General features: G+C 44.7%; 1 protein-coding gene across 3 annotated transcripts; it reads right to left on the bottom strand.

Moving 5' to 3' along the window:
- Window positions 1-572: 572 nt before the first annotated feature.
- Window positions 573-24,506, bottom strand: fsd1l (fibronectin type III and SPRY domain containing 1-like). Of its 3 annotated transcripts, XM_062554162.1 has the most exons (14): window positions 24,307-24,506; window positions 17,753-17,848; window positions 16,949-17,080; window positions 13,833-13,934; window positions 12,480-12,502; window positions 11,664-11,785; window positions 7,557-7,766; window positions 7,303-7,401; window positions 6,931-7,060; window positions 6,185-6,217; window positions 3,876-3,973; window positions 3,453-3,704; window positions 2,571-2,659; window positions 573-1,721 (listed from the first exon to the last, which is right to left on the bottom strand). In XM_062554162.1, the coding sequence occupies exons 1-14, from the start codon at window positions 24,319-24,321 to the stop codon at window positions 1,599-1,601; spliced, it is 1,524 nt and encodes a 507-aa protein (XP_062410146.1). In that variant the 5' UTR covers window positions 24,322-24,506; the 3' UTR covers window positions 573-1,598. The 3 variants fall into 3 exon arrangements, with proteins under 3 accessions (XP_062410146.1, XP_062410148.1, XP_062410147.1); XM_062554164.1 differs by lacking the exon at window positions 6,185-6,217 and having other exon boundaries at window positions 3,876-3,970; window positions 24,307-24,505; XM_062554163.1 differs by lacking the exon at window positions 6,185-6,217 and having other exon boundaries at window positions 24,307-24,504.
- Window positions 24,507-24,993: the final 487 nt, after the last annotated feature.

The following is a 24,993-nucleotide window of genomic DNA, read 5'->3' as shown; positions in this document are numbered from 1 at the left end:
ACACCAGATGCTGTTGTTTTTACATTAGGCCTAGTCCTATTTACCAATGAATGAAGACCCAATTTTGAGGCGAGGAAAGTATTTATTTGTTCACTGAAGAACAGGAACCACACATTAATACCACCAACAAACTATTTTGTGTAAATCTTATGAATATCACACAGCCTCTTCTCCCTCGACAGTAACTAAAATGATTTGGGTAGAATTATAAGCCTACAAGGCTTGCTGGATGATAAAACACCAACTGTCGTGGAGGCGCAATTCAAGGAAGTTGCATATAAATATAAGAACAAAAGTGGTTATTTGTCATCTCAAAGCAAATGGTGAGGGGAACTCCTGAATTTTGGTTGGAGTTTTCCCTCTAGTTCCAGTCGTATTGCTGTTACGGTGTCTGAACACCAGATGGAGACACAAGCAAGCCTAATGTTTTTTTTTATTATGGTGAAATGATCTGATCATGTAAGCAAACATATCTTTGGTGTGGACAGTGTCACCCATTGTAAAATAAAAAAGCTTATGAATATCTCCAGTGTTTTGATAGTCTTTTGATAGAAGCAACATTTATACTGAACTGTGAAAACATTGATTAAATAATTTATTTCATGGTAGGACAAACACTTCCAGAAATCATTAATATCTCTTTTCAAGGGAGCAGGACTACATGGTATACACAGGATCGACCATGACAAAAGAGCACAATTTCTCTAACAACAGTGCATACAAAAACTAGATGAAGTCCAGGTTCACAGGTGCATGTCCAGTTCAACTTCCAATCTCTCGGTTGAAGGTAGAACTGTGGCAGAAATGGATCAGCAATAACAGAGGGTTTGTAAAAAGCAGCACTACATATTATACACTGTGCAAAAAGTCTCCCCACATCAGATTCTGTACATAGCGTAAACATTTGTTTGTTTGAAGACAAGGTTACTCTGCTCAGTTGAGAACTGGCAATGGAGATTCAAGGAAAAATGCCTTGAATTACATAGATGGTTACAGCCAGCTATATTCCCAGTTACCTCTACACATACATACACTCATAATCATACATACACTCATAATCACACATACACACACACAAACACATACACACACGCACACAAACAAACACACACACACACACACACACACACACACTGGTGTCTTTAAGTATATTAGTAGAATAAAACAGGTAAATCAGCAGGTAAAGGACACTGTTATCATGCCTGAACACACTCACTTCAGAAATAAAATCTAAAAAAACCCAGCATTCAACCTAGAACAAAGTAAAGGAAGAAAAGTGCACTCTCATCTATTCCCTGATTAAGCAGCTAGCATTCCTGATGCAAATGTCCCCAAATGAAAGCCAGAGTCTCTCAAAATATGGAGGATGAGAGAGATGTCTCTCAAACAGAAGGGAAGAATCTCCAGTAAAGTCAGAGTGAAGGCAAGGTGAGCTGCTAGAGTGCCACAAAAATGACTCCGTTTCCCATAATGCTTCACAGGGTCTCTTCAGGGTAAGTCCATGGATGCAGCTCTCTTCAGGAGGTGCACAGGATATGGGGAGTGGCTTGCACAGGAAGCAGGAAAGGGGAGGAGGTGAGTTCTTGGATAAGCGTAGGCTACTGCGCCATGCTGTTGAGACTACTGTTGGAGCCGCCGATGCCGTTCTCCGTCTTCTGGAAACTTCGCACTGCACTAGGGACCTGAAGTCCTGTGGACAGGGACAGCCCACCACACCACACCTACAAAACACAGAGGAGACCACTCGGGTCAACAATGCAGATTGATTACATGTACGGAGTAGTAGTGTTTACTTACCTATCTACTCTCTGAGTATGGCTGTTTTTGAGTATTTGTATGTGTTTTGTACATGTATGTACTGTACATATTGTCCTTTTGCATCCTTTTTGTTCTGTGTCTTTGTAAAGCATCTTTGGGTACCTAGAAAAGCGCTATATAAAACCTATGCATTATTATTATTATTATTATGTCTAACCTGCATAAGGAACCCACACAGGTATTTTATACAATAGTTCATGGTCACTGCCATGGTTCACTGTTCAAGTTAAGCTTTAACCTTTTGTGAGACACACACACAAAGCAGCACTTCAACTTTAAAGTCATTTGAGGTAGCGAGATTACGAGTCGTAATTACCGACTCGCTTCAAACAAGTGAACTCTGACACACTAGGGTTCATTCAGATCCGCAGAGTAGAGAGATACTACAAGCGAATCAATCTCACACCTCCGTACAAGAAGCCATGGCCTACAGCTAAATGTAGCTGTGCCCTGAATAACTATCTGACTGTACTGTGAGATGCACTGGCAAACAGACAAGTAGGGCGGATTCTATTTGACGCTGAGCCACATATAACCTGACCACATACAGATGTGGCCTTATGCTGTCTTTTGTGTTGCCCGATAGGACCACTGCTATTAGATATCAGCAGGACTGTATCTGAGAGACAAACACACACGTAAACAACACTCTCAGATATGTTGTGCACTGTATGTCTGTTTATAAAACAAATGTGGTGTGTGTGTGTGTGTGTGTGTGTGTGTGTGGTGTGTGTGCGAGTGAATTATTTTACCATGAATGCTGGTACTACAGGTTGGCTGAATTTTGTCTTGAATGTGTGGAGCAACTGTTTGCTTTCTGCATTGTAGAAGGAGAGTTGACCTGAAAAAAAAAGACAAAACAGTTGGAGATGAAACAGAAATTCAGTTTCAGTTCAGTCAGGGACATACAGCACAAAACCACTCTTCACGCCTATCCTAGCAAAGCAAGACATAAACGGACAGCTATTTCCAACACTGAGTAACTGAAAAGCCATTGGAGTACAATCATCTGTTGTACAGTCGCATCCCTGCAGGAGAATGGAAATGAGTGACACACAATACTGAGGTATCCAATGGCCCTGCAGGATTCATGGGGCTGGAGTCACCTGTAGCCTATACTGTTCCCTGTAATGAATACCACCTGAAAGACCGGTCTACAGGATACTACCGAGAGACCAAATGTGGGTCACAGAGGAGACTTCAACATCTGAGAACTGAAATCCTTTATTGTCAGTAATCGACTGACTTACAGTAGTCCCACAGTCGCACACATGCAGACCATAATGATATGGTCTGCATATGTACACCTGCGTAAACACGTGTTAATATCAATGCATCAAAGCCTCCAGTCGGGGCCTTTCATTTAGAAAGCAGTACTCAGAGTCATCACATTGGAAATAAATTAATTCAGCAATAAGGAGGGATGAAACTTGGAGTTTCTTGGGGATCAATAAAGAAACTTGAGGATCAATAAAGTATCTATCTATCTATCTATCTATCTAACTGAAAAACACGTTTGGCTGATAGTAATCCTTCAAGTAGTGCAACGTGTTAAGATTCAATTTCCCTCTAAATCATTCATTGGGTCACTGCTGCTTTCGCTGAGGGAGATCTGCTGCTGACCCCTACTGTACCTCCGTCCAGGTCACAGTACACTCCTATCCACTCGGGGACCGCCACGTCCAGACTCTTGGCCTTGTTGTTGTGCTTGGCGGCGAAGGAGGTCTGCAGCCAGTTGTTGATGTGGATGCACCAGGACGTGTTGGTTTTGCCCAGCTGGTCGAACTTGCCCAGGTTCCTGCAGGCCACGCCGATGCTGTAGGACTTGCAGTCCTTCAAGGCCTTCACTTCCCAGTAGTGCTGACCACAGTCCATACTCGTGTCACCTGAGGGAGGGCAGGAGCGCGCACACACACACATGCACACACACGCGCGCACACACACACACACACACACACACACACACACACACACTATTAGAAAATCTAGAGAATAATTGTTGTATTGATGTGACTGCATTGGTCAGTGTATAATAGTAGCATACATGACTGACATACCCAGCACTGTGTAGGACTCTCCAGTAAAGCGATCCCTGCCTCCTCTTACTGCCGGCGACCGCGCAGTCGACGCTCTCTTGGGAGACGGCGTTCCACTTCTGAAAAGGCCCCAGCGAAACACAACGTTCAATGTACAGCAGAGTGATGATGACACTGGGCACGCACACTAGACACCAAAGTGCTATCCCATATTAGTCATTGGAGGATTAGTTCAGAAGAAAACAACAAATGACACAGGATCAGAACAAACACAGAAATCACACAGAAGGGAACACCGGTGAGTCAGACACACGAGAAGAAGAGTTGAGGTCGACATGGAATGACACCACAGTCGGAAAAATGAAGAAATGGCAACAAAAGTGAAACAAATCTACACACTACTGGAGCGTTTTAGTAGCTACTGTACAGGTCTTTGGAAATACAAAAATGCACAGGGTACATAAGGACATCAGTGGCACTAGACTAGAGTGTTAATGGGATGGCGTAATACTACGGAGCTAGATGCAGTGACATCTCGTCTGTGCTTTAGTCACCCAGTGCTTTGCGATGTCCCCACTCGGCCTCATGGGTAATTCAGGGAAGCACAATCAAATTAGCGCTCTTGCACTCTACAATTAGGACCAGGCAAGCTGTGTTTGGTGTTTAATCAAATTAACAATTGCATGATCCATCAGCAATGCATGACTAGAGAGAGCAGAACTGGGATGGAGGATGACGCCACTGGTCTAAGACATGGCTAATGCTGAACATAGTGCACACATGTCTGGGGTCACTAATCAGTCACTGTGGACTGGCAGCTGCTGAAAGGCGCAGCGTGTCTCCAAGGCGACGGCCCTGCCCGCCCTGCCCATATGGCACATGCCGCACATTGGAGAGGAACTCCAGGAACAACTGGCCACTGAGTGACAGGCCACATAATGTGTGCTGACCAATCAAGAGGCGCTAAGTGGTCACTTGTGGCAGTACTGAGGCACAAGAGTCCAACCCCCCTATGGACATTGCTGTGACACCTGAAGAAAGCTGTCCACACTATTGGCTTTTCAGTGACAGCTCAGTCAGTATAATTCTGGTATAGCAACATGATGGACTGCAGAGACTGTAGATTCTAGAGTAGTTAAATGTCCTGTTCTGCTTTGGATCGAAATGTGCGCTTAATGATTGACTTAATTTACATACTGGCGTCAATGGTTAACCTACTGTAAGTCGAAGACATGTGTGCACATAGTTTCACTGGATTTTCTGCTAATGTTGATGGACAAACTTGATGTTGATGGACATAGATGGACTACACAAACTATATTACAGGGAATCTTACTCACCAAGTCATAAGATGCAAGCGTGAAAAAAATTAGCATGTGCAAAATTACTACGTGTTACTTACTTAGATGTTATTTTCATTGATTAAAGATGTAAGTAAGGCTAGCATGTGAATTAGACTTTGTCACCATTTCTTTCAAGAGGAGGAAGAAGAGCAAACAAACCCAAACGAGACCCACAAAGAAAAGAAGTTAGAAGGACACAGTCACAAACAGATGGGCCCAGTCAGTGGAGCAAAAAAATACTGTTCACAATTGCACTTTCCTTTTAGCCTGGTCCTACCATACTCTCGTACATTCATAATGTACAGAGAGTCTGGCCATTTTCCATTGCCAAGCGTGAACTTCCTTGAATGCGGATACTCTGTTGATGTTTAAAACTATTGGATCTGCCCAATCGCTAACGTTTGGTCGTGACGTGACATGCTCAAACTAGCGCACGACCTCAACGCCATCGTTCTCAGCTATTCCCTCTGTTCGCTGATGGGACCTGCACATTTTTGTCTTGAGAAAACCCGTGAATATACTGCAGACCCACACTCTTTGTACATTTTGAATGTACAAGAGTATGGTAGGACCAGGCTACTTTCCTTGGCCATTTGACTGCAGTCTTGAGATGTGCTGAAAGTTTGATTGTGAAGCCATCCATCTGTACATGACTGATCTCTGCTCAGCAGCAGAATAAACCCACACCCACACACGGCACACACTACACACGGCACACGGCACACACGCCTATCTCATCTTCATCCAGTGCCTCCACTGAAACATGTGTGCTTTTAAATAGTGAGACGACAGACCCCAGGTCAGCAACGCGGAGGGCTTTACTGCGCCGGAGGCCTGTGGTCCAGTAAGCACACTGCCCTGGGGAGGCACTGGATAAGAGCACTACGCCTAAGCCAGTGTTTGTTTGGCCTGGTGGCCCCCAGGCAGCCGTCTGAAGCTAATGCCACCCGCTAAGCTAAATCCTAAAGCTAAGAGCCATGAGGTCACCTTGACATGTTCTTCAGATTGGCAAGGTGTGCGCTGTGGGGCGAAATGAACATACAGGAGACAAATAAAAGCAAAAGGGTTAAATAAAGATGTAGAATGTGGTGTGTGGGGAGGTTATGGGTGAAGCTAAGTGGTTCTGAGAGAATAGTGTTGTTGCTTAAAGATGAAGGAACGCTTAGGGGTCTTTATATAATCTATCGTATGATTACATTCCTGCTGACAGTACAGAGCTGTGTAGGGGTACAAGAGCCACACAAGATGGTAAGAGTAATGTGTCTTTCCCTCTTGCTCACTGCAACCCAAAGATTCTTTCACTGAATTCTCTCAATCTGTACGATGAAATATCATTAGATTACTGGGAGATAACCGTCCTTATGGATTGAAGGAGGTCAAGAAGTAAATCATTACAGCTCAACTCAAATTCTGAACACCTATGTGGTGGGTGTTAGATAACATCAACCTCTCTAGGGTGTCAGAATGGGACTTAAAATGTAACTTCTGGCAGCAAAAGAACTAAAGAAAAATCTAAATAATCTCAAATCTGAGCATTCTTCCAGCATTCTACACTGATTTTTACTCAGAAAGTATCCATGGACCTGATCCTTTAGACAGCACATGAAACACCTATAATATCTTACACAAACAGACTTGAACCTGTGCAAGGTGTTGTACTGGGACTAGAAAAGGGTCAGGACTAGGAAAAGGTCAGGACTAGGAAAAGGTCAGGTGCTGACCCCGGGGCTCACCTGCCCTTGTTCTCCTTGCCCTTGATTTTGCTCTCCAGGCCCTTGCCCCCCTGAGGGTCCCACTCCACGCTGCCATCCTCCACCTTCAGGTTCAGATGGGAGGAGGCCGACTCAAAGCTGAAGTTGAACGCTAGGGGAGAACAGTGGATAACAGTGAATGAGCTTAATAATGACTTGAAATGGGGAAACGATTCAAGATGACCTCTCCCTTTCCTCCTTCAAGTGTCTTTTGGACTTGCCAGGATATCATTGGAACTAAGAAATCGTCTTTCCTGGTTACAGTAAATAAACTAATTCATGAACAACATGCCTCCCTTATTCCTGTGTCAGAAAATTAAAAAGCCCTCTTCCTGTTTTGGAACTGGACCTTACCCTTGGTCTCCAGTGTGACCGGATCCGAGTAGTCCCCGGCGGCCGCTTTGTTGCACGCTCGGGCCCGGAAGTTCATGTATCTGGAGTCAAACTTCAGGCCTGTTGGGCATTCAGAGCAATCAAAATGAAACACCACTCTCAAACATGATCATTTTTGCAACGTCACAGGGATGTAGGCTTTGTTTGTGTATGAGTAACTATTGTGTGTGTGAGTGTGTGAGTGTGTGTGCGTGTGTATAAGGGTGTGCTTGTACCTGTGAGTGTGTGTTCTGTGGTCTTGATGTTATCCACCACCTCCCAGCACCGCTCGTCCTTGACACGCGGGAGGCCCTCGTGGTTGGTCTTCCTGTACTCCAGGATGTAGTGGTCAATCTTGTTGTCCTCCACCGGCATCCGCCAGACTACGGTCACCGTGTTGTCCACCACAAGACAGTCCTGCACTTCAATCTCAGGCGCTCGAGGAACTAAAAAAAAACCCAAGAGAAATAATCATCTATCCATCAACTCATTCTGTTCATCACAGTTGTTTTTCTGTAAGCATTTGTTCAGATTTTGCATTTAAATAAACCTGAAGAAGCAGGAAATTTAAGACATCTTGTGCACAAAAATAAGCATGATTGATGTGCAACCATCAGACAACTGTACTTCATGCTGTAAATACTTAAACCCTGTGCTGTATGGCCTAGAAGATGAAAGGGTTTCAGCATCCTAATGTAATCCTCCGATCTGAATGCACACAATAGTAGATGAGGACTGGACGGTCTGGGCGACAGATGTCTTATTACCATCACAGTGTCCATCAGTGGCCAGAGCAGGTGGCTTAGTTGCCTGTAATTGGGCGTACCCTTGAGTCTCCATTAAAAAAACAGAGAATCCCACAGCTGGGACAACCAGCAGGTCCCCGGGCCTTCATAACCCCTGCTACGCTCTGCCTGTTTCACAGTAGCCCTCTTCTAATACCTGAGGCGTATGCAGAACGAGTGTCTGATCAAATAAGCGATTTTACGTCTAGAAACGGATAAAAAAAAAGAACCATGGTGAATTGCCCGGCCCTATTCAACAGAGGGAGGTTTCATTCATTTGTCAATCAAAACAGACCACGTCGCTGACCAGCTCTCAAGGGCCCATAGGGGTGTGTGACGGTTTCCATGGAGACGGAACGCCATTCTGATTCTCGGGCTGGTTTGAACAGAGAGCAGGGCAGCAGAGCGACCCCGCCTTTCAGACCCCAAGCGGCCCCTATTGTCTCCTACTGCCCTGAGCGGCCAGTGCTGGGAGGGGGGTGGGAGGGGGGGGATCGCCGGTGGTGGAGGCCTCTGCTCCTGGGATACACCTCTTCAGCCACAGGACTCCAGCCTTCACACTCACAAGGGTTTATGTAGCTCTGTCTTCCCAGGGTAAAAGTGTAATTTCGTGGTATCTTGTGTAATCTAAATATACCGTAATTTTCCAACTATTAGCCGCGGCTTATACATTGATTTTGCTAAATTTCTTCAACTATGAGATTAATACACGTGGGCAGTTAATACGGTACTAATATGGTTTGTTTCTTTTAACTTGCATAAAAACACTGCCCTGTGGTTTATACACGTTGCTAATACATTTTACAGGAAATTACTGTAGTCCATTGATTGATACTTGGACCCTACATATGACAAGTGCCTGTAACAAACAACATGCTTTGAGGCAAGAGCCATGACGAATATGCTAAACAAAGTGTAATCCGAGATTTGGAATTTAAAAGATGACTGGGGTTACATGCGGTGTGTGTTTGATCCCAAATCCCCATCTCTAAGAATAAATCCTAAGAATGAAAACACTAAAAGCATCACACCAGCTGTACACTCCCCCAAACACTACACACACACGCACACGCACACACGCACACACCAAGATAAAACAAACTGATTTTGTTGTGATAACACAACTGATTCTCACGTGTGCCATCACTTTCAAGCCATCAAATACCTCTTCCACTTTTCCAGGCTTCTCTTACCAGCACATCCGCTTTCCCCGTAACGTGAGCCCATCGTCAGCCTACTTGAGCCCGGCTGGGGGGGTAGGGGTTAAGTTTTTTTTGTTTTTTTTTGCACTGCTAAATTTGCCCAGCACTCAACGCGCTGGCCAGACAGACCATTGCTGCCAGGCTGATTAGTGCCAGACACAGGAGTTGTGCTAAAGTCATGGAGGAAGCAGCGGGGGGGGGGGGGACGAGGCATTAGCTAAAGAGACTGGCCGGCTTTGTGACTTTTGGGAGCGGCTCTCTCCCTGTGTCTCTGCGCTCAGCCGGGACAACCGGGGTGCGTGAACGGTCCAGCGAGCATGTCCAGTGCGGCTCACAGCAAGAGCAGCGCAGAGGAAATGAGCTGCAGTCTGGCTGGATATGTGGAGCAAAGATAGTCACACACACACACACACACACACACACACACACACACACACACACACACACACCTTCACTAAGGAAACAGAGAGCTACCCATGTCCTCAACAACCCTCTAATCAGCTGTCTTTACTAGTGAGGGACGTCACGGTCAGTAATTTCAACTAGAAAAGCACTCGGAGAGCGCAGATCTCCGCCAAGCGAAAACATAATCGCCTCTTGGATCCAGACGGTGTTACTGATCACTCCCAAAATTTTATCGACTTTTTGAGTTATCTTGCGTACAAATAGACAAACAAACAAACCCCGATGAAAACATAACCTCCTTGGCGGAGGTAATAATGATCGACATCAAGCATGGAGCAAAAGGAAAAGAGCACTCGGTGCCTTAGTCCATCATCAGACGCACAGACACATCGAATGTGAAAGAGAAATCTCAAGTTGTGCTGCACGTCTCTCTCAGCCTGCTCAGAAAGCCTCCTTTACCTGAGGGCCTCTCTCCCTCGTTTTGCCTTGTTAAAGTCTCCCCCTCTAGCATTAGATTCAGATTTTAGGAGCCCCTGTTCTGTCTCGGTGGTATTTTTAGCCTCTTTGGAGTGCGGTGTTGTGGGGCACGTTCACTCCTGCTTCACTGAGATGCCCCTGGGAGACCGGCGCTCCTCTCCACTCCACTCCACACCACATCCATCTCCTCCACTCCGCAACCATCCCCTCCGCTCCGCTCCCCTCTACCCAGGCAGGCAGGCAGGGCTCTGGGTGCTCAGGCTCAGGCTCCCCTCCTCCACTCCATGCACAAGTCACTGGCCATCCCATCACGAGTCACTGCGCTCCTCTCCTCAACCTGATACCACCACGGGCCTTTGGCTTCCTGTTCTTTATGTTCAGCACATCTGGTGGAGGGAGACTTTGGTTCTCATGCAGATTGTGAATGCGACATAACTCATATCATCCATTGAACAAGCCATTGATCAAGCCATTGACCAAGACCATACAGTCTTTCTTTCTTTCGATGGGAAGCCAGGTCTATTGTGGGCTGCGGAAATCATGTCTCTTCATATATCCCTGTGATTGATGGGCAAGTCTGTCAAAGCTACTTCCTCTTTACATCATTACTGACCCACAGCCAGTTTGAGCTGTCAGGGCTAGTTCCAGTTACCCTTACATATATATTGTAACAACTGACCTTGCATCAGCTGTGAAAGACATGATCTACTGGGAGACTAAGCTTGGTGAGTCCTACACCCACTCACATGGAGCTGCTTGACTAGGGGGGTTTTATTCATAGACATATATATCTATGGTTTTATTCCTTCTGACACTCCCCATGACACACATGTGTACACACACACACACACACACACACACACACACACACACACACACACACACACACACACACACACACACACACACACACACACACACACACACACACACACACACACACACACACACACACACACACACACAGAATGACCTCAGGAGAGAAAATCTCTTCTGCATGAGCAGGCAACAAATGTGCTCACAATGAGGGAAAGAGAAAATCTGCATTCTGCCCACTGAGACAAGAAAAAAACCTCCATCAGTGCACCTATTTAGAAACGAGCCTGTGGTTGGTTAACGAGAACTGAAAAGATGCATGAGAAGATGAACAGGGCAATGCTGTTTCCAACCAGAAAACAACGTCACCATCTTGATTCCCATATCTTTTTGGCAGTTAATAGTATTAAAAGTATAAGGATGATTTTAATGGACTAATAATGTCAGAATGTTCAAGAAGGCCAATATGGGTGGCTGCATTAATACCTCTTGTGATATGTCTCTATAAACCTGAGCTTAAACCTGAGCTTGTCCAATAGGGCGTTGATTCTGTTCAAAATGCGTTTTAACCTTGCGCCATCATGGATTTCTGGATTTTCTAAACTCGATATTAGAAACCCCCTCCCGCACTGTTTTGGTGTGGATTTAAGGAACTCACCAGGGAGGAAGATGAGGTTCTGGAGCAGCTGTCGCTCCTGGGAGAAGTCCACCATGAGATGCGTCATGCTATCCGTGGCCTTGGGCTTCATGGTGAGGCGGAAGGCCGGAGCCATCGTGACCCTGAGAGTGGTCAGCAGAACAGCATCTCAGAACCCACTCTTCTTTAATTACGTCCCAATTCACATGCAAGCACCAATTATTTCTTTAATCTACTTATCATGCGGAAAGACAGACTCCATGTTTTCCATGTTTCAGACCAAAACATGAGTGAAGCTTTATCTAATATGAGTGCAGCTTTGACTAACACGAGTGAAGCTTTGTCACCTGTCCGAACAGCTTTAGAATTACAATGATCCAAAATCATTTTAGTGAAGTCTGACCTTATGGTCATCTAACTATTATAAAAACAAAACACAAGGGTCTTGCAACGCCTGACTCATGTTAAGCTCTAGTGACAGCAACCCTAAGGGTGCCGCTAAACTAGACCACTCCAAACTAAAGGTCACCTTTAGGTCACCCTCAACAACACGACAACGCACACACACACAAACATACAAATGCACATGTAAACATGGCCCATTTCACAAATACCCACATGATTCACATTTAGAATACAAAATAAAACATATTTTTCAATATTTCTTTTACATTATTATACAGTCTTGAGTCGTTTGACAGGGATTGAAAGGAAAACCATTCAAGTGTTTATGTGAGGGCATCGCATGCATTGAAGTTTGAGTGCATTTGATGCTTGCATCAAGACAACACACAGGACACCAGGCTCAAGCAGAGAGAAGTGAAAGGGATACCGTACCTATCTTTGATCTGTTTGGCAGCCTTTGGAGAGGAGGTGAGGAGAGGAGAAGAGGAGAGGAGGAGAGGAGAGGAGAGGAGGAGGAGGAGGAGGAGAAGAGGAGGAGAGGAGGAGAGGAGGGGTGGGGGATAGATAGAAACAGGTTGAGAGGGAGAGAATAAGGGGGTGTCGTTAGTAGAGCCATGCAGCTGGAGAGGTGAGCATGCGCATCAGTCAGCCCAGAGCTGATCTGGAGGAGAACACGTCTGTCCGGACACACACACACACACACACACACACACACACGTGCAGACGCGTACACACACACACGCGCGCACACACACGCGCGCGCGCACACACACACACACACACCTCTCACACTCTAGCCACACACACACACACACACAACCCATGTGATTGTTGTTTTCTCCCTCTCTCTCGATTGCTCATTCACTCCTTCTCTCTCCCCTCCCTAGCACACACACAAACACACTCATGATATTCAAATGAACACAGCTGCTCTATTTTTCACCACACCACATCACACAACACCACACACACACACTCATAATATTCAAATGAACACAGCTGTTGTGGTCTATGTTCTATTTTTCACCACACCACATCACACAACACCACACACAGACACACACACACACACACACACACACAAACATATATTGTTAGGTAGACAATACAGAAAGCACAGACCACAGAACTCAACATGTGAGGGGAAATTCAGCTGCATCATTTCAAGGAATTATTTAAGAGCAGTTTTTTTGTGAAAGGAGACTGTTCGCTTTGAATGTAAAGTGATAAATTAGTCATGATCAAACATCAAAAGAATACCCCCTCCCCTTCCCAACACGATTTGTGTCTTCTTCATTGATATACATAGACATGATATAGATAGACCAACCGTCAATTACTGGCTTGTTAGAGTGCTTGTTTTTTTTTTAGCCTCTTACTGTCTATCACAGTTAGCACAAAAATCCATGGCAACCTTAAATCCTTAAATGTTTAGGATACATTTGTAAGGTATTAAAAAGACGTTCTCTGAAATATCGCAGTTGATGTACTGTAACCTTTATTGGCTACATGTAGTAACAATGTAGCGGCATATCTTAATGATGGAAATGATACATGAATGAGTCTGTTGGCGTGAGCCTAGATTCAGTGGCTCTTTTTAATCTGAATCATGTTTCACAACAGAGCTGAAGCCAACTGACAGATGAACAGCTGTTTGTAAATGGGCCCCTGGCAATCTCTTGACCTTCGTGCTAACATACATGAGTGCCACTGGAGTGAGCGGTGTGTGTGTGTGTGTGTGTGTGTGTGTATCTCCTCAGACATGGTGGAGGGGCATTTTTCTACCTTTGCAAACTCGTCTTCATCTTTCATGTGCAGAGCGTTGTTTGCGAACTCAAGAAGCTCTTCTGCACTCTCCAAGGCATTGGTGCTTTGCGTTAGCTGGTTCTGCCAGAGTAAAAACACAGAGAAGTGGCATTTTAAGCACAACAGCGGAACGTTAACTGAATGTCATTAAAATGGCAACACCAACCTACCAACCACCTACAGCGACTGCAGGCAACTCCATTAACAACAACAAAAAAATCCAAATAAATATTTGTTTTTGAGAGGATTAAGCTTGAATGCACACATCTCGGTGAGTCTCCGCCCTCGCTGGTTAAAACAGGGCTTATGTAAGGGCATTACATAAAGTTGACTACATGTCGGAGAGGCAGGGAGGCAGGAGCGACAAAAAAAATAAATTCCTGTGACATTTGTGTAGACTGAGCGAGCGCTGAAGGCTCCAGATGCTGCTCGGGCATCCTGAGTTTCCGCCAGGTGGCCGGGCTCCTCTTGCTTTGTCAACACATACGCAGGCCGTGCACAAAGATCCTTCATTACTGACAAGATAGAGCAACATAATGCATCTCTATGGAAGCAAAATTCTAACAGTTCCTGTCTACTTAAAGAGGCGTGTCGCATAGTGGGACATCGATCTCTGTCAGTTCAGTTCAAATGTAACGTCACTTTCTAGGTCTGCTTATAGGGGTTTTCCCCCCCTCCCCTTTGCGAAAACAGAACGCAGAAATGGTCGAACATTTGCGCCTCTCACTCCGCTTTAACACTCTCTGCCGTGCATTTGGGCCTCTAACAGCGTCAGTGGAGTAGTACACAGGGCGCTGAAGGTGACCTGAGAGAGGGTCACCTTCTCTCAGCCGTTACTTAGCCGTTGCTCATTAATTGAGAGTGGGGTCCGGCACGTCAACGGTCTCCAAGAGCTGAGTCATGCCACAACAGACTGGGCTTATTTCAGCATTAGCGCCGTCCTTCCTCAGGGACACAGACAAGCAACCTGCTCCACTCTTCTCTCTTTCTGATCACTCTTCTGTATCCAGCTCTCTTTCTCTCTCTCTCAGTCTATCAGTTTTCTTTTCACTTACTTGAATCATCCCTTCTTTTTACTTTCTTGTGTCGATCCCCTATTCCCACTTGCCCTTGCTCTCTATCTCTTCTCCCCTCTGTCCCCTCTATCCCCCCCTTTCTGAATTCTAGCACAGTGAGGGATCAGGTAGCCGTGAATCTGGTCTCAGGTTCCCTTGGCCAGAGAGCGGTCAGATATTGTCCTCTCAGGGAGGCAGCTGCCCAGGCTGTGTGGACGCCTTTGTGTTCAGGGTTCACCCTCACACACACACACACACACACACACACACACACACACACACACACAGGGTCCGGGCGCATAGGGAGGACTGACTCAGAGTAACGGCCAATGACTCATGATTATACTGGCAACGCACAAGTCCAGGGGCACAAATGAAGTGGAAATGTCAACATATCCGTGGACGACCAAAGGTCGAAGACACGCAGACACGTTACCAAGGGCATGTTTAGGTCATTTTACATAGAACACACATGCATACAGAGTAATCGTTATTGTCCTTCACATGATGCATGGTAAACAACCGGGCATGCAAATAAAGCGTTCTGTTCGCAAAGCAAAGCCTTCTGTGCAACAATAAGCTTCCACTATCAACACTTACTACACTCATTGATGCACTTATTGTGGTTTTTGTTTATTGTTGTAAAACATTTTGTTAGAATTGCTCTTAAAAGCTTAAAAATGTTTTTTACCGTGTTTTTTACCAGTCGCTTTGGTTAAAAAGTGTCGGCCAAATGTATTGTAATGTTATGTAATGCAATGGATGCTAGCTACACAGGATACAAGAGCAGTGCTCACATAAAAAAAAGTTAGACTATTTCTTAAAAGTTGAACTATTTTTAAACGATGCGACCGGAGCACTTAAGCTGTGTGTTCGGTGTAGCCCGGCTGTAAGGGTGTGTGTGCTGAACTTGACGTGATGGGAGACAGAGAGGGCAGGCCTCTGATGCCTAAGCTCTTATCTGGGCTAATTTCACACACTTTTATTGTTCGTGCTCAGCGGCCTCCGAGGACTGGCCAGAGAACTGCCATAGCAGCACCATGACATCACCGGGCCCAGCCGCGCAGGGCTCAACAGGCCGGCCAAAACCCAAACAACACACGCTCTCTCTCTCACACACACACACACACACACACACACATACACACACACGGAATCTCTCACATTTGCTTGGTCATGACCCCCTCACAAACATACACTGCATAGTATTGCCCCCCGCCCAGCACTCCACTTTCTGCCCATGTGTGTGAGACAAACGCACAAAGAAACACAACATGCATCTATCCGGATGTGCACTCGCCCATACACAAACAATTCACACATTCTTACACTCTCCAATTATACAATTATATTCCTGCACAAAAGACACACATGGTTATGTCAATCACACACACACACACACACACACACACACACACACACACACACACACACACACACACACACACACACACACACACACACACACACACACACACACACACACACACACACACACACGTCTGAATTACTTATGTGTGTGTGTGTGTGTGTGTGTGTGTGTGTGTGTGTGTGTGTGTGTGTTATGTCAATCACACACACACACACACACACACACACACGTCTGAATTACTCCTACAGAGAAAAAAATTGTACCCAATCTACAACCCCAGGGCATATGCAGGGCTTTGTACAATTCACACATTCTTACACTCTCCAATTATACACAGTCGTCCAGTGTCCTGCACAAAAGACACACATGGTTATGTCAATCAATCACACACACACACACACACACACACACACACACACACACACACACACACACACACACACACACACACACACACACACACACACACACACACACACACACACACACACACACACACACACACACACACACACACACACACACACACACACACACACACACACACACACACATCTGAATTACTCCTACAGAGAAAAAAATTGTACCCAATCTACAACCCCAGGGCATATGCAGGGCTTTGTAATGGGAGATCGTAACGGAGTTTGTAACAGGAAGCTCTGGTTTACCTGGAGCTCATGTGACTTCCTGGCCTGTTCCTGCTTGATGGTGTTGGTCATACTCTCCTTCATCTCATCCAGGATGGAGAACAACGTGTCAAACTCCTCTTCCAAGTCTGAGACTACTTGTGAGGAATTCACCTGCACAGCACCATTTGAACACAGATTATTGTAATTCCCCAACTATTAGCCGAATCTTATACATTGATTTTGCAATATTTCTTCAACTATGAGGTTAATACACAGGGGCAGTTAATATGGTGTTAATATGGTTTGTTTCTTTTAACTTGCATAAAACAAGGTCCTGCGGCTTATACACAATGTGGCTAATACACAGGAGATTACTGTAACAACATGCACCAGGAAAACTGCCTGAGAATGGACAACAGATCAAACCATAAGGATGAAACACGTCCTGTTTCAATCTATCCCTGTTGTACTGTAATGTATTGTTTTTGTCATGGAAGATCTCACATGCTGCTCCTGATAGAAGCCGCTACTTTCATTACTAATAAATAGCTGATAAGAAGGTTGACTGGATTTAAAAAAAAAACATTGCAGGTCAAGTATCAGTGTAGCATATTCATGTAGATTTATGAGTACACTGATCCCACTCTTTCTGCACCCATTCCTCTGAGAGAGTAACAACCTTATCTGATTTGACTCAGATCCATGGGTAAAATTTACAAGCCCTGACAGTAGCAGTGTGTGGCTGGATTCAATGACTCCAGCTATTTGGAAGCAAGGTAAAAGCCTTGGCCTGGGAAACAGCTATTACATTTTACACATTCTGCCCCGTAAGGAGTTTCTCACCTGAACCCCCGCCAAGGAGTGACTAAGCGTATCAATGAAATTGTGCAGCTCCTCATTTTTGTTCGCTAACGTGGTAATTATCCTTTGTAGGGCCTCCTGAAAGAAGAGAGAGAGAAAAAAACATGCAACTCAGCATGAATGGTCAGTTTATTTAAGGCCAAGGTGTAAAAGCAGCGTACATTAGCGACAGGGTAATGTGATGTGGCACGTTACACTGATAGGGATGCCTGGCAGTTCAATCATGTGAACGTGGTTATAAGCGTCTGCTAACACAAGACTACTATTTATGCTCCCACTCCACTTACATACTCCCACTAACTTTAGAACCTCAGGTGACCTTCTCACACAGGAATTAGGTCTGGCACACACACACACACACACACACATCCCTGGATACTTCCAGAAATACTGACTCTACAGAGGATATCGGTGGCGCAGTGAGGCACAGGGTCAATGCAGGAAGTACAGTATCCTCAGAGCGAAACCACAAGTTATCGAAAGCACAAATTATTGATTTGCATGACGCATGTGCACGCAAAAATAACTCCAGTAACAGATGTTACAAGTGCACTCGAGCACAGGCGGTTTGTGTGCAAGACTGCAGAACCCATCTTTGATATATCTAGCGGGAGTCACAAGAGTGATTTTGCGGAAGACAGGCACGGGACAGGGAGTCATAAGTATTGCTAGAGAGATCTGCATTGCTGGCACTGACTCCACCGAGTGGTGCAGCCTCTAGCGTTTCCTTTAGGTCTGAGAGATACTATCTGCCTCCTGCTCCCCATCAGCTTGGCATCAGCCCCTGTTCTGTGGCTCAAACTCAAGTTATTGGAGGAGGGGGGCTGTCATTTCAAACAGATGCTGCTGCTCTTGCTAAGCATGCAATATGCAAGTATGGGGGGATAACAGAACATTTCCTGCTGTGTCTCAGTCATCACAGAGACAGGCAAGACACCTCTCTAAGGCCCTTGAAGTGCTTGTTAGCTGGTTGCCTGGTGAAGTGGTCACTGTAATCGTCAGGCATTGTTCAGAGTCAGGCATTCACAGTGACTTATGGCTCCTCCAACCTTTGGTCCGAGTCTTGTTGAATAAAGTCCACAGACTCTCTAGAGAGCTGCCAGGTTGCAGAGTGGAGGGAACACTGTAATCACTGTAGCCCACCTGTGAGACACCCCACACCCCCCCCCCCCCCCCCCACCTAAGTTCTACAGGGGCTGGTCAGTTACAGGCACACAAATCCAAGTACAGCGGTCATCTGCACATTCTGTTGTTGTGAAGTGTGCAGCTGAATCTCTGCGTAGTTCACCCATGCGTGTCCACACTCGGCCACACATACAAGAATGGCTCTGTAGCATCATGACCCAATTCGTAGCGACGGCGGCATCGCTTGATTTTCACATTCATTTTCAGACGGCCGCGGCGGAAATGCGCCTTTAAAGGCTCGTTTGTGCTGGCCCATATAGCAAATCAGGCGTTAACAGCGCGGCCGTGCCACGCGCGCGCGCGAGCGAGCAGCAGTGCCCATCGGACGGGCCCGCCGCCTGTCCTTTTGGACTCGGGGAAAAAGAATGCCCGCTGTCGTCACAAGCCCACGCCCCGGGCTGTCAACTGGCACCACACCATCCGCAAGAGTTCATCAGGTGTCCATGTCAACACCCCAACCACAGACAGATACCACTCTGTGTGTGTTACAGTTTAACCATACTTAACAGCTGCCGATGAGGGCTTTGGTTTGCTTCGTTGTACCTTACACAGATAAGGGGGAAAAGTAGTATCATAAAGCAACCGTCCGTTGGGTTTTATTGTCTACTTTGATTTATTTTCCCAATTCTCTTTGGCAGCGGTGAAGTTCCTCAGTGTGACAAGATGCCAGTGACTAATGCTGACTAACGCTCTTTTCCCAAAAGAGACAGTGAGAGGGCAAAACTGGAGAAGGGATGAAAGAAAAAAACAGCATCAGAAATACATGACTACGTGGACAAAAAGTGACAGCGTGGAAAAGAGTGTGCTGTGTATGTGAGTGCGTGTGTGTGTGTGTGTCTCTGAGTGAGTGAGTGAGTGAGTGAGCGAATGAGTGAGTGACACAGTAAGGGGGAGTGTGTAAGACAGGCAGCTTGTGCATAAGTGTCTGAGAAGATCATTTAAAAAATGCAGCTAAACGGTTTACAGAAAAACCTCCATGAATATACCCTCTAGCATAGCAAACTAGTCTTCATTTAACAAAGCACAAAGGTTTACTACCAGAGGTAATATCAAAACAAGCCTACATCAGCGATCTTGTGGTCTATAAATACGGTGTTGCGTCAACCAGCATTCCTTCAGAAGCCTCGGAGAGAGCCACTCTGGAGATAGTCACGTCTCCCACTCCTCCGAGACGCTGCCTCTATAGCATGAGTGTCATGGTATGGGGCCGGTTCCTCTTTCACAAACGTGAAACCCTAAACACCGGGATTAGGTTCACTTGTCGTGCAAATGCATCGGAACCCCTATGGTTGTTTACTCTGAGTTGCAGGAGCTAAGGGATAAAAGAGCACGTAAATCTTTCATGGGAGTTGTATGCATGTAACAAAAAAAGTGTTTGGGATGTTTCTTCTTCACATGCTGATACATTTGAATGTTTTAAACTTTTTTTGAAAAAGGTTTTGTGTGACTTGACTTTTCGACACAAGTTGAATAATTGCCTATGATATTGATTTTGTGTATTTTATACATAGCATGAAATGTAAAATTAAACTCTGGAAAAAAAGAGTTCAGAGTCTAAAAAGCTTAAAAGTATAGTCAATATAGCACAAAACTGTGATTGTATATTTTCTCTTTGGTGTATTTGAACCAAATATCATGTTACCAGAGTTACAGCAACATATTGATGAACAGCATGAACTGCTATAGACCTTAATGAGAATCCAATACCTAACAACTGTACTAGAAAGCCAATAGGTCAGCAACAGCAGGAAGCAGAGTGACAGTGGTGCTTTTGACCACATCAAAAGTCAAGGCTCGCATCCAGGCCCAGTTCTGGACACAAAGCCATATCAGATAACAGTGGAAAAGAGTCGACTCCCTGGACACAAAGAAAGGTGTGGCCGTCTTATTTGCACTGCTTGTGTCCACCCTATTGGGTCCATCTGTGTCACAGGAGAGATGAATAATTCACATGTGTCATGTTAGAGTGAATGACTGTGTGTGTGTGTGTGTGTGTGGAGGGGGGGGGGGGGGGGGGGGGGGGTTAGAGGTCTTTCTCCAATTCACCCCTGTGTGTAGTAAAAGGAACCCAATACACCCCTGAGATGTGACATGTTGCTGTGTGTGTGGCTTTCCCCTGGTCGCACTGAGTGAGAGTCCATCCATGTAGCACGGCATGATTAGATAGATTTAGGGATTAGTCCTCTCTGCTATCTATAGCTGCAAGGCGACACCAGGTTTAGGACATTAACAGTAGAATCGCATGCATAAATGTTGTGTGGAGCAGGTATAACAGAAAATCCATATTTAGTAACCTATAGCTGGAAAAAAGAAACTTAAAAGAAACAAAAATTAGAGGGGGGAATTAAAGATCATATTTCTTATCTACAGTATATAGTATAGCGCTAATTAAAACAAATCATTACATCCATATTACTATGTTAAGTCTTAAAATTACAAATGATGCTGCAGTTTGGAACCTGTCTGGAAACTATTCCAGAGCTATGTCTTGATCTGTAAAAAAATGAGCCACCAGCCACAGTGGCTGTTAAAGGCCATCATACCTGTTGAGTGACATTAACTTGCAATCTCACTAACGAGGTTACATAATACACATGGTGTGGTACTCTGATGCTCAGAAACATGTTACAGCACAAAGGGCGGCGCTTACATGCTCTATTCTGAGCGTGCTGCGCTGGTGAATCAGGGGTAAATCCTCAAGAACAGACCAAACAGTACTTTCCCCAGATCTACATGCGATACAGCCTTCTTCCGACCTCCAGACCTAGATTACTGAGGTCCATAACACGTCCGCTAGATGTCAAGAAGTTGCTTTTTCTGAGGCTCTAACAAGTCTCTAATAAGAGATCTTCTGTATTCCGGACATCTCATAGACATTCTGGTGCATTTAGGATCTGTATGCCGTGGAATAGTAGAACAACAAGTGAAAAAGTGGAATAACAGCAACCTATTCTGGTCTCTATACAACATCAGAGCCAAAGCTCAGAGAGAAAAAATCATTACATTGAGTTATGCCATTGCCACCCATGCCAATGGTGGTGTTTCGTAAAGTTCATAAAGTAATTACTGTACAACACCCTAAATCAGTCTGAGTCAGCAGGAAAGTTATGGGTGTATAACACAGGGCAACAAAATATACTTGGCAGAAAAATGAATCCACATGAGTCTCAACTGTAACCACAGCACGGTAACCCGGGAAACAAACACACCCACGGACGCATATCCTGGCTAGTACAAACACCATCCTCTGGCCCTGGGCCTGGGTCGTCTGCTATTTATGCTGCCTCTGACTAACCTGGACCTCCACACAGACACCGTGTCCAGTCCAGTCAACATGGTCCGTGGAACACAAGACAAAACGCTTTGACATGTGAATGGTTGACTACGATACAATTACACAAGTACATGAAATATGTGAAATGTTCTCTTGTTCTCCAAAGAACTTAGTGTTCAAAAACAGTGTTCAAATTTAAGAATTAGAACCTTTCAATGCAATATGTAAACATTAAGTCAAACTGATGCCTTATTGTAAACTTATGATGGTAAATACCATGTCTGCATTGTAAACATAATGGAAAATGCGGGCAAAAGCACTGTGTAAAACAATAACATGCTTAATACCAGGCAAAGGAGCCAATAACACAGAGAACAGGACAAGAACCAAGTTTCAAATCTATAGGCTTCTGACGTGACAGCAACACTGACGCAAAAAGACTAGATTATAGCTGCGACTTTGTGGTCTTCATGTTCCACTGAACACATCATTATGTAAATCAGCAAAAAGATGTTTACATATTTTATCAACACCCAGTATCCTGGTGCAGGACAATGTGTGACTGTCAATGTGACAAGATACAGACAGTGAGTAAGAGAGTGTACACACGTCACAAACACAAGGGTATCAAAACCAAGGACACGCAGATGCAAACAGATGTATTGTGCAGCCTACTAGCTATGCTATGTACTACTAACTCTTGATCAAGTCAACAGTTTTTTACAAAACCATGTCCATCATTCTGTTGTGATAGAAAACTGAGAGAGCAATGACACACAGGAACATAATCTATGTACCTTACACCTTAACATATCCATATCCACAACAATATGGTCTACAGCCATATGAATGACCCCAATTCAATCATGTTTGTGTGCATGCTGCTGCTTTAGCCTCACACGGTATTGTTGTGTTTGTAAGGATGTCTGCCATCTGCCTTTCCCAGAGCTAGGCCCATCATAGGTGATGTCATTCTTTCAGACAGTGACCGTGTTGTGCCACTGTTGGGCAAAGGCCTCTATTATTAGTTAATTCTATTTAGAAAGTAAAAGGCTTTAGGCTGAACGCACATGAAGACCACTGACATGCATATGGCTATGGTGCACTATATCTGAGCATCATGAAAGATTATTTGACCTTTCAGATCAACACAGGTATTTTCTTTGACTTCTGTCAATAGGTAAACAAACACCCTACACGTGAACGTGACAACACTAAAGAAAAAGACCATGAGTACGATTATCAAAAAGACTGATCACTATCCAAACTACAGGTACTTTGAAGATCAAAGAAAAAAACGAATCTATTTCAAGACACCAATCCTTATTTCCTTGATGCACCTGCTACGTAACGGAAGGGCAGGGGGACTGCAATTCCCCAGCCAAATGACAAGCCAGTCAGAGCTATTTGAAATGCGACACCTGTTCCCCCCTAAAGAAACAGTTGTATTTTCATGCTTTCTTTCTGAAACCTATTATGTAACTTTATGAAATCTCTCAACGCAAACCCGACTAAATCCCATTTCTGCATAAGCCAGAAGGACGGTCATGAACTATGAGTGGGAATCATACATAAACCAACCAACGTTCCCATGCAGTGTAGAGACTATTCAATATGCTAAAATCAACAGAAGGCGAGAATGTAATGTTCACATCAATGTAAACGCCCGCGATTGGTGTTATAGCCTCGAGATGCACCGCAAATAACACTTTACTGTCATTTTTATCTTGTGGGAATAACCTGCCGACGATTTCAGAGCAAACAAACGCATCTGATGGCTGCTAGCCGCAGCTTGAGGTCAACCAAAATGACAATGTGTAGCTTATATCTATTCTTCGTTTATATTCCTGCACGGAGTAGGCTAGCCCATGTAACGATCTGACCAGATAAAATGTAACCGGGTGCATGACAAGAGTTCCACTGTAGGATAGCTGCTACACAGTAACCTACCAACTAGCGGTGCAGCCTCTCAGCTTTACGATATAATGTAACAATGATCATTCAGAAGAACACAAATTACTTGCCACGGAATACACCAGTATCAGTTGTGCAATACACATACATCAGGTCTACTTACTTTTTGAGAGTCCATACCGAGGACAAAAAAACAAATAAGATCAGATATAATTCATGGACGGGCCAAGTTTCTCAGCGAGGAAGACGATTATCCCGGTGGAACAAGGCGGAGCACTATGAACATGCGCATTAGATTTCAAATCCCCCACTCAAATGAGGCAAGTGGTAAATAGAGGCTTGTGTGACAACAGCGGTCAGTTAACAAGGCCTTAGATATTTAAAGACTCGGGGAGAAAAGTGGGAGTTTGGACATTTTATACTTATCATTTAACTTTGTTAGTTAGTTTGTTGATCATTTGTTGATAATACTTTATGTAGGCGTAGGCTCAGGCTAGTTCACATTTCAGCTGGCTCAGACCAGCTTCATTACCTGAAGTTAACATATTGACTAATGATGGTTAGATGTTAGGCCTACAATATGGTTTGGCCAAATTCTCAGCAGCTGTTTTTTTGAAGACTTCATCGAAGGCTACGGCTCTGACCTGGCTAAACCTGTAGCGCCCCCTCTGTTAGGCCTACACATTTCTAGATAAATGGAATTGTGAATTTCCATATTCAAAACTAGTGCAAACACAGAAACTAGTTTTCTTTAAATTCAACAGCTGCATGCGCGCACAGACAAACGCATATGTCCAATCACTACTTCGTTGAACCTTAAGGGAAAAGTCAATGAAATATTTGCAGATGT

The sequence above is a fragment of the Sardina pilchardus genome, chromosome 14 (assembly GCF_963854185.1).
Source record: "Sardina pilchardus chromosome 14, fSarPil1.1, whole genome shotgun sequence".
NCBI classification, from domain to species: domain Eukaryota; kingdom Metazoa; phylum Chordata; class Actinopteri; order Clupeiformes; family Clupeidae; genus Sardina; species Sardina pilchardus.
This window is presented reverse-complemented; position numbering and strand designations above follow the sequence as displayed.